Genomic DNA, 15,504 nt, shown 5'->3' with positions numbered 1-15,504 from the left:
ATTTCTTTTGTACTGGCCTGGCTAGTGCCAGGGCATGAGAAATTGTGGCCGTTGTGACACAGAGGTCTCCAGAGCTACACTTCCTAGAGCAGGTGTACAAATGGCATGCCGTACATAATTGTGCCTATGCCTCTGTTGCACAAACTGCCTGTGCAGTAGGCGTACAACGGTGATGTAAACCTTCCCCCCTGCCACCTTTTCCCATTCAGATTGTGCAAATGCCTCCTGTTTGTGCTCTGGAGTCTCCAGGTGTTCAGCTCTCCATACCAAGCAGTGGTGATTTTTGACTTACCCGTCGTTCCTTATCACCATATTCGATGCCCAAGGTATCCATGGCACGTACAATAGCTGCCAGTGACTGTATAGTGTTGCTGTAGACCACTGGCTTGTACTGCTTCACATCTTCTCCAGAGAAGCCATCCTCATGGATGATCCTGAAGAAAATGCAAAGGACAAAAACCTCTTGAGAATGTCATTTCAATAGGAGAGACATTTAAAAGAGAGCTGTGCTCTTTTGAAGAGCACATCTGCTAGCTTGATTCACTTAATTTAGTCAGCATTTCTTTTTAAACCTTTCTGATTGTTCACCAGTTGTGTGTCTGAGCCCAGTGCCTGGAATTAGCATTGCTTTTGCTCTCTCTCAAGGAGGTTTTGTGCAGGGTTGGTGCATATGGTACCTCCCTCCCAACTGAACTGCAAACGCCGGAGCCTGGGTGGCCTCGTGTCGGCATGCTTACCCCTCACGGGGCCCGGGCTTCCAGATCCTACATTACCTTTCCTGTCCAGGTCTATGGAAATACATTCGACGCTTACGGTGACCATCAGATCTGCTCTTAACCGCTTAAACAGGTGATAGAAACCCCCTAGTTCTTGTCTAGTCCTTTTCATAGTAACTCCTGGGGTGCCTTACTAAAGGAACCAGAGTCAAAATACCCCTGTACGCATGGGGACGGGACCTAGCTGTGCAGCACTTCAAGCATTCACAGCCCTTTACACCTCCTCCCTCCTTCCCTCTCCTTTGAAAATAGCGCTGGAAGTTTTGTCACCTCAAGGCATGCAATGTAATGTTAATGTTACGTTACGTTACGTCACGTTATCCCTTCCCAAAGCAACGTGGGAATGAGACCCACCGTCCCGGCAGCTCTGCATGCCAGATGCTCTCGGCGTTAGTCTCCATTAAACTCCACAAAAGGAACTATTTGATGGAGCGAGTTCTTGCTCAGTTCAGAAGACCGATACCTGTAATTTCTTCATCTTTAAGCAACTCAAGAACTAAGTCTGGGTGTGTCTAGAAAACAGCTAGGATTTGCAGATCTAATTGTGCTTGACAATAATTCTTCCCAGTGGAGACATAAGTTATGATCCTGTCTCTTAAATATTGGCAGAGAGGATGATCTGCTTAGCCGAAATGAAGTCCTTTCTTGCTCATCCTCAGATCTCACTGGACAACAGAGTCCTTCAGTAACAGATCTGGTCACTGATAAAACCTAGCATCCTGTCTATAACAGGATTTTTGTTTCCTTTTTTTCTAAATCAGATACACACAAACCCAAGGTCCTGACCAGTGCTGGCATCCCCCCGGGGAGAGAGAGCGCTAGCGGGGATCATAGTGAGCTTGCAATAGATACAGTGCTGGGATGGAGGTGGAGAACAGGGCTGGCATCCAGCCCCGTGTTATTAACAGATGACTACACGAAGAAAAAAGCTGATAGAAACGTGCTGACAAAAACACAGATCTGCTTCCCCTGATGTGAAGCTGATAGAAAGGTTTTCTAACACAAGCAACCGACTCTTTGCTCCCCCCACCACAACCTTCGCTCACCCATCATGGAACACTTTGCTCCTGGGAGGAGCTACTCCAACACCCTCCGAGTCCTGGAAAAAAATGACTATAAGCAAAGACGGTCCAAGACAGGCAGTAGTTCAAATTAACTGGTGTCTGGGATTGTTAAGCTGCTGATCCGAGGAACTGGGCAGAGCCCCCTGCTCAGGTATCCCAGCTCCAGGATGGGGGAATGGTGCTGGTGCCCTGGAAACAAACAGCATGAGGGGCTGCTGGCTTGTCTCACTTAGGGTGACAAGGGCAGGGGTGGGTGAAAACCTTTCTGACTTAGTAAATCCAGTCTTGCTGATTTGTCAACATTTTTTTCTATGGCTAGTTTTGATTTTGATGCAGAGTTATGGGCAATAGCAGACCTTGTACCCCATAGCTTTTATATTGCGTGAATCCACTGCCTGTACCGAGGTTTGGAATAGCAGCATTTGAGTAATGGGGAAGGAGGGGGGCCAGCAGAGCCCTGTGTCGGCACTGGATCTCATGGATCATTTACTGTTACTCAGACAAGTTGCTGAACTTCTGGGAAATGTGTTCTTTGTCAAAAGTTGCAGTCAAATCTGAAGAGTTATGGCTGGCACAAGGCACAAAGCACAAGGCACAATCCTGCATCAATCCTGTTTGGAATCAAGAGAAACCGTACGGCACCGGTTCCTCCCAGCTATGAGCGTGACAGCAAGAAGCTCAGCAGAGCTGGGGTCCCGTGGGAGGCAGGCAGGCGGTTAGCGAAAGCATCACCAGAAGTAATTAATTCTTTCTGGTTGGTTGGCTCAGGCCTGGATTTTGGGGCAGGGAGGACTAAATGTTGGTTCTGGGGCAGTTAAGAGATGAAAACGTAAGAGGGGGATAAGAAAGGGTGAAAAGAGGACAAGCACGAGGGGCAGTGTAAGGGCCACAAGAGGATGCAGCTGGAATTTTTTTGGTCCAGCTGCTGACCATGCTGGTGGACATGGGATGGTGCTCACATCTTGGGCTGGCTTTGTTTCTGCCTTTCACTGACAGGCATCAACCAGGGACCTGATATGGCAAAAAGAGGGCTGAACAGCTGTAGAGGGAAAGAGGTGAGCTTTAGTCTTCTTCAGAGTTTAAACCGTCTCTGGCCTTGGGCCATGAAGTTGTTGCCTGACATTTTCACTTCTAAATACTCAGTGTTTCTGAATACTTCAAGCCAGTAAGCTCCCTATCAAGTAACAGGGTTCCTTGTGCTGAAGGGGCAGAATTAAGTGATGGAGAGTGGCTCTGGGATCCCTCCGTGAACATACTGCTGACTGGGCAACACACTGACATCGTTCAAAGCACAGGCATAAAAGCATTACTTTTAAAGGGGGCAAAAAAGAGCATGGAAAAAAACCACCCCAATTGTTCTTCTGTGAAATCTCTCTGGGAAGGCAGCCACGGCGACTGAAAGCAGCACTGCGGATGCCAGTATTGAAGTTTTGCTGTAGGAAGTACCTACGGATTAATCAATCACGCAGTTAGCACACTACCTAATATTTGAGCGAGCAAATCCCCACTGACTAGTGCCGTTCCAAAGCCTGCTAGGACACCGTGAACTGGTTTATTGTCCTATATGCTCCTAGCAAATGCTTCTCCTCTTGCTTGCCTTGGCGATCTGATGGCCGAACTCCTGTGGCAGCTTTTTCCATAGTCCTTTGGACAGGTTCATGCTGTCGTTCACCTGTTTGGGATACACCTTTTGTCTTGCCTGCCATTGTACTTTGCTGCCTAGAGGACATCTAAAGCTCCAACAAGGTTCTTGGGAGGTATACTGTCGTGGGGCATGGCCTGAGCCAGCTTGTGTGCCACAGGACACAAGCAACAGTGGAGTTTGGATGCTGTAGTGAGCTGTGACCGTTAAGAATGCATAGTGTGGAGGAACTAATAGAAGTGAGCAGCATGTCGTGACTGGGAAGTCTTTAAAGGTTCAGGCAGGGTGGGCTGCTCCTTAAGCAACCCGCAAATTAATGGGAACAGAGGGTTGTCAGCACTAAAAATGTGAATCCTCTGTTTTCTAGATGGCTTGTATTTTTTCCTGTGTCTGAAATACAAAGGAAACTGCTGCAGGCAGGTTCCTCTCTGCCACGCTAGAGCCAGTTCTCTCCACGGCAAAGGGAGAAAAGGGATTTAAGAGGATCCCCAGGGGCTGTGGCGAGAGGGAGACAATGCTGTAATTTTTAAAAGCGATCCTGAGCAATTAAAAAGCCATTTCATTCACCAAGTGACTAACGAAACACTGTGCTCTGAATGGAATGGCGAGAGACAACTGAAGCAACCTGATTGTCTAATGTACCTGTTAATGCCTGCTACCTATCCCTCGGCTGTTACCAGCAAAGCCCATATGTTTGCACGTTATGTTGTCATACTCATTTTAGAATGGCATTAACAGACAGGTATTTGCTGGGCAAAATGGTTCCACTGCACATCAGATCTTCTGCCATCCCTCAGCAAGTCATTAATCCTGAAGAAGTGCCCAGTGCCTCAGCGATTATTGCTTAATTACAAAATAAATTAAATACTTGGAAACAGGGGGTGCATTCTGCGTAGCAGCTTGCTTTGGCTTCCATTCAACAAAGCACTTACATGCCTTCAGCCTTTCACTACAAAACGAATGTATTAAAACGGCAAAGCCAAAGATGATTTTGCCGTATGTCCCTGCTGACACGCATCGCCCCAGCAGTTGTGAAACGGCAGCGTCAAACAAAGCACACGGCAGCTCCGGCACGGCAGGGCTGGATCCCAGCCGGCAACCGATCCAAGCAAAGAGCCAGTTTGCCTAGGTCACTCCTGGGGGAACACTTGTCCATCTATCCTGAAAACCTCCTGGAGCGGAGGCTGCGGTTTCCCCCGCTCCCTACTCCAGTCCCACACAAGCTATTCTGGTGCTTTCCTTCCAACCTGAGCCAGGTTTAGTAGATGCAGCGACTCTTCCCCCAGCTGTGTCCTGCTCCCTCCTGAGGCACAGTGCCCCGCACTAGACCCAGTCCTCACTTCTCTAACTTGCCAAGATAATTTTAAGCTGTAAAGCTTCTCCTCTGACGTGCTGAAGTACCTCTCCTAGCCCCACATCACTGCCAGGTGTAATTATGTATTTTCATTCATTTTTCATGGATGGAAGGTTTGGAAGGAAACCAACGCAGACCCCTGCAGAGTCCTGGCTGACAGAGTCCTCTGCTGTGATCACGAGCCACCACTAACTGTATTCTCTGGGAATAAGTTGTGCTACTCATCCATTTTTGTGTAAAAGCTGAAGTGGTTTTCTTTAGACTGTTTTTCCAGGTGACTTTATAAAAGTCAAGTGAGACATTGTCAAACCCTTCCCAAAATCTAGATACTGCACCAACTATTCCTCTCCTGCTTCTGCCAAGAAATCAAATGAGATTAGTTCAACACGCCTCATTTTTGTATAATCCATGCTGGATGTCACTCATCTCCCTTTTTATCTCCTAGGTGCTTGCAAATTGTTTGACTGATAGTTCAATTCTCTTGAAAGCTTCTAGAAGTTGACTGGTCTATAATTCTTACTCCTCTTTTCTCCCTCTATATTTAAAGATAGACACCATGTTTACATTTTTTCCTTTCTTCTGGTACCTCACCTGCCCTCCAAGAGCTCTCAAGGAGAAGTGTTTGTATTTCTGAGATGGCGCCAGCCAGGCCTGTGAGTATGTAGCAAGAAATTCCTTAAACACGGCTGGTCTGAAGACATTTAATCTTACAAAACTTGCTCTTCTTGTGCCAGAGGGAGAGCGGTGCCATTGCCCAGCAGTGGAGCCTGCTGCGGACACTTCTTCTTCCCACTTCCTCACTTGGTGTCCTCCATCCCCTTTACATCTTGGCACGCAGGTTCTCCTTTCCTCACCAACACAGCCCTGCCTCATCTCCTGTGCTTTGTCATTACCCCAAAACCTCGAGCCAATGCCTCTGAAATGTTTCCTGCTAAATTCAGAAAGCTTTGCGTGGCTTCAAACTGTCTGCATTGCTGTAAATGACGTATGTAGAGACTTCCGATTGCCTACCAGAGAAGATAAATGCCATACAGTTTCTGTTTTACCTAAGGTGATTTACTTTCAATCAGCAAGATGTTTCCAGCTGAATGAAGTTTTCCCATATCAATGCACATCCCTAAAATTACAGTGATTTGCTTGAATAAAACCAGGCAAGAAATCACCAGGGGATTATTACACTCGAAGCATATCGCAAGCAAATGCCTCACAAATGAACAGTCCAGTTCCTATAAGAACAGTCCTCGCTCCTCACCTTCATCTGGACAAATTAAGGACCCTAAAGGTCATTGCACAGCTTTTGCACAGGGCCTGGTGCCACAGTGGTGAGTGTCGTCTCTTGGGGCTGTAGGATGCTGGCCAGGTTTCGGCTGGCAGCGGTACCCTGCGTAGCATCCCCGGCTCCGCTTCAGCCCGGGTGGCTGCGTGCTCCTCCTGTGCTGGGAAAGCTCAGCACTCCCAGGCTCTGTCTGGGGAGCTCCTGACATCCACATGGGCAACACAGGCAGGGAAAACCTCCCAGCCCATGCAAAAAGTGTGAGATGCTACAGCCTGTAAAGTGCTGCTTGCAACTGCAGGAGATCACTTGGGCCACGGCAGAAGGGAGGTGGTGTGGAAGGGATTTGCATTTGCTCACCAATGCATTTTTGCTCGAGCTGTTGACAGCCTCATTCATACATATACATTTAGGGTACAGACTGATCCAAGGTGGATTTTACCTGAAGAGTTTTGGAATGAACACACATACAAATCAATTTTTGCTTGGCAAACTCACTTTTTTTTAATTTCTTCTCTTCTTTCCTGCTTTTTCAAAAATAATAATTTCTGTTTCACAGCAGGTTATTACGGTAAGGCTGAGCAGAGCTTGAGACAAAAGAAAAAAAAAAACTAATTCTGAAGAAAACTCTGTAAGCTTTGTTTGCAAATGGGGAAAAATGCAGAAATCTGACTTCAATATGTTGGGAAAGGGTTGATCAAATTCTAATGGAAAATCTGCTAGAGGTAATCAGCTACTTTAAAATTTATTTTTATCTTGATGTGAGGTTTAAAAGTTTGTTTACAGGGGAGTTATGAAGCTAAATTCCAGTGATTCTCTTCTCACTCATTTAATAACCTGAAATGCGATTAAAAACTCCTGGATTACGTTAAACTAAATCAATGCAGATGTACATGACCTTGCGTTTCAAAGACTGCAAAGGCACAGTTCAGAACTCCGTGACAGGGTGCAAATCTCTCAGAACTCTCATTCTTTGTCCCCTCTGGCTGTGCTTGAATGACACGTCGTACATCCTATTCCCATGAGAAATCCTTCAAGATGGAGATTAAGATGACGGTTTGCCTACATGCCCGCTTTTTTGAAAAGAAAAACAGCTTCCTCAGTCAGGGTCATCTGAAAACTGCAAATGGAACTCATTTAAAAAAGCATAATTTTTTCAACCTGGATTTTTAACACCAGTCCAAGAAATACTGATGGAGCCCTGTGATAGAATCCCAGCTGGGGGGAACCTTCTTTCTGGAGGAAATGCCTTTGGGTCACTCAAAACTGAATTCTTACCACCAAAGTATTTATTGCATGCAAAGACATTATTCTAACTAACCAGCTGGTTCATGTTAAAAAATAAGCAGATCCATCAGGCGATTGAAACGCTGCCAAAATCCACAGCCCTGGAAATGGTCGAGCTTATTCAAATCAGTTGCAAAAGTTTCATGGACCTGTACAGGGCAGAAGCATTCTTGCTAAATTTGTGCCTAGTATCAACGCTTGCAAGCAACTGGTGCCTTCATGAGGTCTGGTTAAAGCCAGGTGTGAGCTTCTGCACCTTAACTGCTGGCCAAAAAGCTACAGAAGGATGTTATAAAAACCCCTCTCCTGTCTACTCAGAATGGATGTTGCTACCATCGTATTTTTGCCTGTAGATGAGCAGCTCTTGAGCTAACGATGATCAGCTTTGAGACATGTAGGGGCCAGATACTGCATCTTCCCAAACCCCTCGTATTTCAGCTTGTTTTCAGGTGTATAAAATATATGCAGAATACTCTTCATTTCCAGTTTAATACAGACCAAAATGAGAAACAAGTGCACTAAAGCAAACTCCCAACGTGGTGCTGTGCCCCTTCAATCCTTTTTGGAAGCAGCTCTTGGTCTTTTTTTTTAATTATTATTTTTTTGAGTTCCTCATCAATGCTTAATTTTGGCTTTGGGCTGTCTGGAGGGGGGATCCCCACTTCGGTTGCACGCTGTAGTTGAGAGGAAAGATGATCTCCTGGACTGCGTGCTGGGCTCCTTCCAAGTGTCTTTCATCGGACTGGGGGGTGTGGTTGGTTCTTGTACCTGCAATTGGGATGCACCAAGGACCCTCCCCATCTTCGCTCGGGGAGGACTCTTTCAGTATTTACATTTTCTAACAGGACGCAGTGGAGTGAAATGCTCTGCTTTTAAGTGTGTGTATAAAGGAAGTTTAAGAGTGTAAACGCTCTACTGCATCCTGAAAGTAATTAATTACTGCTGATAAATGAAAGACACCAGTACTGATAGTTCAAAGGAAGGCAAGGCTGAGCAGGCAGAGCAAATCCAGCTACTGTGCCAGTACTCCACCCGAACTCAACAGGGACACCATCATCCTTTGAAACTTAACATCACAAAGTCAGGAAAACGACGCAGGAAAATGAAGTGGCTTTACCCATGAGAAAAAACATATTCCCCACACCAGGCCTAAATATGCACAGAGTCAACCACACCAGTGGTTTTACCCACCTGAGTCACCCTAATGATAGGTTTTTTCCTGCAGAGACCACCAGTCACCGACCCCCCGAGCAATCCTGGAGCCCAGATGAACTACCCTGCTCCCAAGCACTAATTACAGTATAAAGGAGCTCCTGGCTCCTGCGGAGGTCAGGCTGCCTGCTGGCTGCTGGAGGCGTGCTGATGCACACCCCCCAGGACCTGACCCCCCTGCAGGGTTTCAGTGCCTGGCTCGGCACCAAACCCAAACCTCAGACCCTTCCCCGAAAGCACACAGACAGGGGATGGTGGTATAGGGGTGCAGTCAGCGGAAAAAAAAAAATCCATCACACTTGCTGATACAGAAGCAATACACAGACCCGCTTTCTCACTGCCCCAGATTAGTTCCTTATGCTCCCAAACGCCACATCTGCCCAGACGGGAAGCAAAAGGCGCAAACAGGGACACGGGCTGCCCCACACCCCCACGTCCCACACCCCCACGTCCCACACCAAGCAGGGAGTGGCGCAGACCTGAGTTTTACGCAGTGTCAGGCCACTGGCATAGTTTGGTTTTACTGAAATTTGCAGTTGTGTAACTTTGATAAAGTGCCCTCTCCTGGGGCCTTTAATATTAAGATCAAATATTGAATACCCTACATGCACCTAATTAGCTTTAATATGCATCCTGCTTGGCTCAGTAAGAACAGCAAAGAAACACAGTCAAAAACAATTAGATCAGGGTTTTTTTTGATTAAAAAAAGACAGCTGGACTACAGAGATTCCTGCAGCAGCATTTGCATTAGATGAGATTGCATTTTTATGTGGAAAAAGCCTCGGAGCCAAAAGGGTTTCAAATAGCACCAGTGGAGGCTGACAGCTGCATTCTTTTTTGTGCATTCCTAAATAATAATCAGCGAAGGAAAAAGAGTTCCTGCTGCGACTGACTTATCTCCTGATCCCATGCGATGTGCTACATAGTCAATCCACTTTGTCCACCCTCTGCCCGAGACCAATGAGTTCCCGCGAGGAAAAAAAACATCCACCGGGCCGGTGATGACCCACATGAGAGAATTCTCATTAAATCCTCCGTAATGTTACATAAGGTCATTTTGTTGAATTAAAATTATTGGGATTAATCCTCTTTAATGTTCTCTTAGATGCAAGGGGGATCCAACTGCAGCTGGATCATCCTGCAGCTGGTTCTAAGAGAAAGTCAAAACAGTGTTTTAAAGCCCCATAATGGTTTTGTTAAATTCATCCCCTGAACAAGGACACAAAGCAGCTTTTTATGGCTTTTTTAGATCACTTACAACTTCTGTAAGCTGTCATTAACTATCATCAAAGCCTGAAAAATGAGGCAAATGGGTTCAATGTCAGTTTTACTGCCCAAACCTAAATAATATTTTTGGTTTCCCATCTGTCTCATCTGAAGTGTTTTGATAGCTGGAAGGTGACTTTGCCTTTCAAAACCTTTTCAGATGTTGCTCTCCATAACCAAACATTCTGTGGACCATAGAAGAAACAAGAGACATGCACGCCCTCCTCATCGCCCCGTGCATTTCATCCTCACAATCAAGTACCACCACCAAATCCCACTAGAAGAATAGAGCAACCTTGTGGATTTTACTCAGATATGAAGGGTCAGCGCACAACTCTCTCAGTGTATCAAAGCAAGGCTTTGGTAGGATGGACCCGGTTCCTAGCCCTGATGCAAAAAAGCCGGCTTCCAAAGCCCTCCATTCTTCTGAAATCCACTGGGATTCCGTTGCTCCTTCCCCTGCATCTAGAGCTGATCTTTGCGCAGCTGACATATTTTATTGTGTGTCCTAGCTGTACTAGTGCTTATTAGGAATCGTGTGCTGTCATGAAAACACTCAGCTAAAATAAAAAGATGCTTTAAAGCAGCTTTGCTTTTTTGGGATATCAAATCTCACAGCAACTGTCTTTCTGAAGCAATAATTGATGTGTTTGATTAGGTCTGGTAGCAGATGGGTTTTTTTTCAGTACTTTTGATGTTTTAACATGTTAAGCTGGGAAGGAATCCATTCTGGGAAGAGCGATTATGCCATTCCTCGTATCCTGTCCATCTTCCCTGGCATGATTACAGCTCAGGGGCTCCATCTCTGAGCACTGTGCTTGCCACAAGCTCCTGGGTGTGCTGCCAAGCTGACATTAGGCTCCGCTAATCTCAGCTCAGAGATCTTAGAGTCACGGTGTTCCCAGTTCTGCAACGGGCTGCCTTTCCGTTAGAGGATACCATCAAGCACCACACCCCACAGATCAACAGTCCGAGGGCGAGTATCTAGCTGCTGGTGATAAATCCCCAAAGACTGCAATGGAACCTCTGCTGATGGAAAATTTTGCAATCAAAATGGGGGTGTCTGGTGTAGATGTGATAAAAGTCCTGGGCAGAGGAACAGTTTGATCTCTGTCGCTCCTGCTGCTGCAGGCAGCATAAAACCAAACCTCGCCTGCCTAACTGTGCTATTTCTCGCAGTGGGGCTGCAAAATTTCTGCTGTCTGTACTTACTGGAGCCTTATGGAAGTCTGTGCCTACAGCTGAAACACGGCTCGGGTGGAGCAGAGGTGGACACCTCTCCAAGAAGGAGGTGGTGAACACTTGCTTTGGGCCCCTGTGCTCAGTAACACCAGGTGATGGGTCCAAACTCTTGCAACCTGGCTGCTCAGGTCTGCTGACTGCGTTGAGGCTTTCCAAGCTGAAGAGTTTGAGCTGAAATGTGGCAGATACGGTATTTTAGGATTCTGCCCACACTGTTAATAAGGTTTCACAGCAGGAAGGAGGTATGTTGCACTTGTGATTAATTACACACATTTGAATATTTTTAAATCTTAGCTTCTACCCTTGTACTCAGAGAACAGGCTATCTGAAAGGAAGACAAATGCATGGCTTTTCCCTGACACCTGCCACAAGGATTCAGTCAAATAGCATTAACCCTTTGGGATTCTCAAATACAGCTCATGTTTAGAAAATACCAGTGAGGGACAAGACCTTGGCTGGTTTAACTCAGCACACGCATCCAGGGAGGTACCTTATCCATGGCAATGGGGGAAGGTGCTGTCTCAGGTCTGAGTCTCCCTCCTACAACCATCCTGAGAAGCACGAAGGAGCAACTTTTGTCCAGCGTTTCCCCAAGCTTTCCAGCCAAGCTATTCCAATGTAACACTGTTTGAAAAATTGTTTTAAGACCTTGGGTATCCTCGGTGCCTTGTGGCATTTTCTGGCACAGCGGACACCAAGAGCTCTGCTCTGGGGTCCCCCAGTGTGTCCCTCTGTGCCCCTGTCTCTCTGAGCTGGGACAGCCAGTCAGTGCCTCCCTGGGAAGCTGCTGGGGCACTGGGTGGAACCGGGAGGCAGTGTGCTGCCAAACATTCCCATGCCTGTACTGAGTAGTGGAAGAATACAAACATGTGCATCCACTGCCAAAAGACCACAAATAATTATTTGTCCTTGCTCTGCAGAGTGAGCTGGGGCTTTGTAACCAGATCCAAGAACTGTCCCGTGACCTCTCGGTGGCAGCAGGAGAGAAGGACGTGGCTCTAAGCAGGACACTTCCTATTAGATCAGTGGACTGCCCCAGCGGCAGAAAGCAGAGAAGCTCCCTGGCCTCCCTGGGTGACTCAGCCAGCCTGACGGGATCCTTCGGGTGCCCCTGTCCCCCAGGCACACCAAGGGGTACAGGCTGCCTCTCCCACTCGCTGGGTGACGCACGCATCCCTGCACTTTCCTAGAGCTTCATCTCAAGCTTTTGGCACAGAAGCTCATGCCAGTGGAGAAGAGAGTGATCAAGAATCAAGTGTCTGGGGTACCCTGGCCAGACGCTCCCTTGCATCTGAAAGCCTGGCGCAGAGCCAGGCTGGCACTTTGGTTCTCCATCCCAGGCCCATATTGCATTAATGAGATCCCCAGGAGCGCTGCACTACCAAGAAACAAGGCGGAGGCTGCTGGGAAGCCACCCCCTCGGGACAGCCACCAGCAAGCACGCCTGGCACTTTGTCCCCACCCCCCCTAGCTGCCGCACTGCCTGGCAGCCACCAGACCCCAGCAGAAGCTGCAGGTGCCGTGGTGCAAGCTGCTCTCGCTGGGTGTACGGGCTAGTTCTGGTTCAGCAAGCCACCGCTGGCTTTTGAGGTAGACACAATAACGGAGAGCAGACTGCATTTAAATGGATGTGTAAATGTGTTTGCCCATTACGCTGGGAAGTGACCGCTGTGACAAACATCTCAGAAAATGAGTAAGTTCCCACTACTACTTTCATCAGTCTTTGTCATCCTCCATGTCCTTATCTTCAATTGAGAAATTCCTTATTGACTTGATTTGCAAATGCCTGTAAGTCTTTCCCAAGAGTATCTGAGAAGAAGATGCATCACAGTTCAAAGCGACTGCCTGAACCACATTATAAAGCATCCAGCCAGATTTGGTAAATACGCCTCGTAATAAATTTACTCCACGTCTGATCATCAGAGTTTAAGTTTATGTCTAGTATTATTTAACTGCCCCTAGTGTAAAACATTCCTGCCTCCCAGAAAGGCTGGATTGGATTCATAGAAGCTGAGGTTTAATTAGCGCAGACTACTTTGACTCTCTTTTCCCACCCACATAGTGGGTGCACTGCTTGCATTTGGATGATGCACTGGTTTGATAGGGTAGGCTTCTGTTTTTCCAGAAAGTATCTAGGAAAGCTTGGACACCTCATTAGTTTCTCAAAGCTTTTGAGTTTTCCAAACAGTGCCGACCTTCCCTTCCCTCCCTTCAGTTGCAGTCCCATGAACAAGAACAGCCTCCAGCTTTGCTGCCGTGAGGTCTGGGCATGGGAGCACCTCTGCCCTTTGGGGGATGTTGGTGGCAAGAGAAGAAAACGATTACAAAGATGATCTAAACTTGGGAAACGTAGGTAAGGGAGTGCTGATTTAGCATTTGATACCACTGCCAGTGTCCTCTGCCAACAGTGATGACTCTAGCTTACTAGTATCTATATAACAGGCTTACAACCTACGGGATACGGGGAAATGTGTGATAAAAAGCAGCACCTAATCTACAAGCAAAGGCAATAGTGCTGAGTAACCCAAGGCAAACAAGTGGCTCATTAACCAATCAATTGATAAATTTAAATGGAATAACTCACAGTAAATGCTGCTCGGCTGTCCTGCCAGGGTGCAGGGAGCTGGGGGAAGGCAGACTTGGTAGACTAGTCCGGCCCCACTCGGGTAGGACTGTCACAGCCGCCTCTGCTTGGGAACTGTTGTGGAGAGCTGGAAATCACATTTATCCCAACTAATGCCAACAGAAGCACCTTAGAAAGGGGCAAGGGAATGGGGAAGATGGGAATAAGACTGATGAACTGAGCAGGGGTTCCTGGGGAAAAATGTCCTGCAAGCATCTCCAAGGACTGGGTATGGCTGGGGCACAGCTGCTCTCTTCCCTCGGCATTCTGGCCTCCTGGGGACTTCCACAAGGTAGCACACGGTGGAACCGTTCCAACATGCCCTCCAGGGACCAAACCACAGCACAAGTGAGGTCTCAAAGGTGCAGGCTGTGATGTCCCAAGGGGTCCCCATCCCACACCTCGCACCCTGGAACCTGAGCCACATGGGACCTCAGTGTGGAGGTGCTGTCCCTTTTGGGGGGCAGACAGCAGACATATCGGTCCAGGCACCTCCAGGCCAGCCCAGAGCATCTCTCACGGGCAGGACGAGTTGTCTGGTCGGTCTCTGCAGCAGCTTGTGCACCAGCACGGCAGCCCAGCTGAGCTGTTGGCCCAGCGGTGCTGTGGCCACAGCAAATCCTGCCAGGAAACTTGTGGCAGCAGGCAGCCCATAAGCGCTCAAGAGCAGTCAGGATTTGGCCCTCTGAAGGGGAAACCCGAGCCCTGGAGCCCCAGTCTGCCACTGTCAACCCTGGGAACCAGACCCAACTGTGGGTCTGCTTCATCTGGTTGATGGAAGTGAGATTTCTATGGTCATTCTTCACTGAAAACTCTCAGGAACCCCCAAACATGCAGAATATTGGGGTGTGATGCAAGATTGTTCTCTCCTCTTTATTCCTAAATCCTCCCTTTAAAAGCTCCCGGGTCATGAGGTTTCACCTTTTCTCCAGGAATAATAATCCACAGTGTAACTCATTTCATCGTTAGGAATATTTCCTGCTGTCCAGTCAAAATTTATCTATTGACAAACTCAAATACAGCTTCCATAATGTCATGCACGTAGTTATTTTTAGTACCAGTGTTGCCAGCAGAAATAACAGGCCTGATGTATTTCCCCCCTTCCCCTTAGAACACGGCTTCTGAAATTATAGATGGGAGCACTAATTGAGTGCCAAGAATGCTACAAAGGATTTGCACTGCTAGGGAATCTGGTAGCAAATCAGCGCACTTCCACCCCACTTGCACATGCAGTTATGCTGCCATCCGCTCAAAGCAGGCACATATCCACTGGCAGTATTATTTGTGACCACAGTTGATGTTTGTTGCTAGAAACTATCCCTGGCAAGGAAGCATTTCACATTTTTTACACAAAAAGAACATTAATCTTAAAGAACTTCCCCTCCTCTTGTTTTTCATTTGTGGTTCTTCAGGCACAGTAAGACTGAAAGGAGTTCTTCGATTCTTCTGGTTTCTGTGGTGGGGTGATGGACTCGTGCCCATGGTTCCTGGAATCTCCAGACCACCTCCCAGTCCCACACTCCGGAGCCGGTCCGGGATGGCTTTCCTTGCCAGTCATGCAAGCAACCCAGCACAGCTCTAAGGCTAAACTGTAACACAGCTAGAGCAACAAAAGGAAATAAAAGCTTTCTGTTCTCCAGTCATTTAAACAAATAAGATAAACAGCATTTGCCAGCCCAGGAAGATTATGTGTGGCTTTTGTCTCCTGTTTTGTCTCCCCTGTTTTGGTTTCCTGTGCTAAGCACTCACTCACCCATTCATAGCT

The 15,504-nt window shown here is 47.3% G+C and overlaps 1 protein-coding gene across 2 annotated transcripts in view; it reads right to left on the bottom strand.

Moving 5' to 3' along the window:
• The window catches only part of GNAO1 (G protein subunit alpha o1), a 146,122-nt gene that overhangs the window by 94,894 nt on the left and 35,724 nt on the right, over positions 1-15,504 (bottom strand). For both annotated transcript variants that reach the window (XM_080411154.1, XM_080411155.1), the window contains exon 3: positions 293-434. In XM_080411154.1, coding sequence (XP_080267280.1) covers positions 293-434 — 142 coding nt within the window. The remainder of the gene's footprint in view (positions 1-292; positions 435-15,504) is intronic.

The sequence above is a fragment of the Falco punctatus genome (genome assembly GCF_963210335.1).
Source record: "Falco punctatus genome assembly, chromosome: 14".
NCBI lineage: Eukaryota > Metazoa > Chordata > Aves > Falconiformes > Falconidae > Falco > Falco punctatus.
The sequence above is the reverse complement of the archived record's forward strand: the minus strand, read 5'-3'. Positions and strand labels throughout refer to the sequence as shown.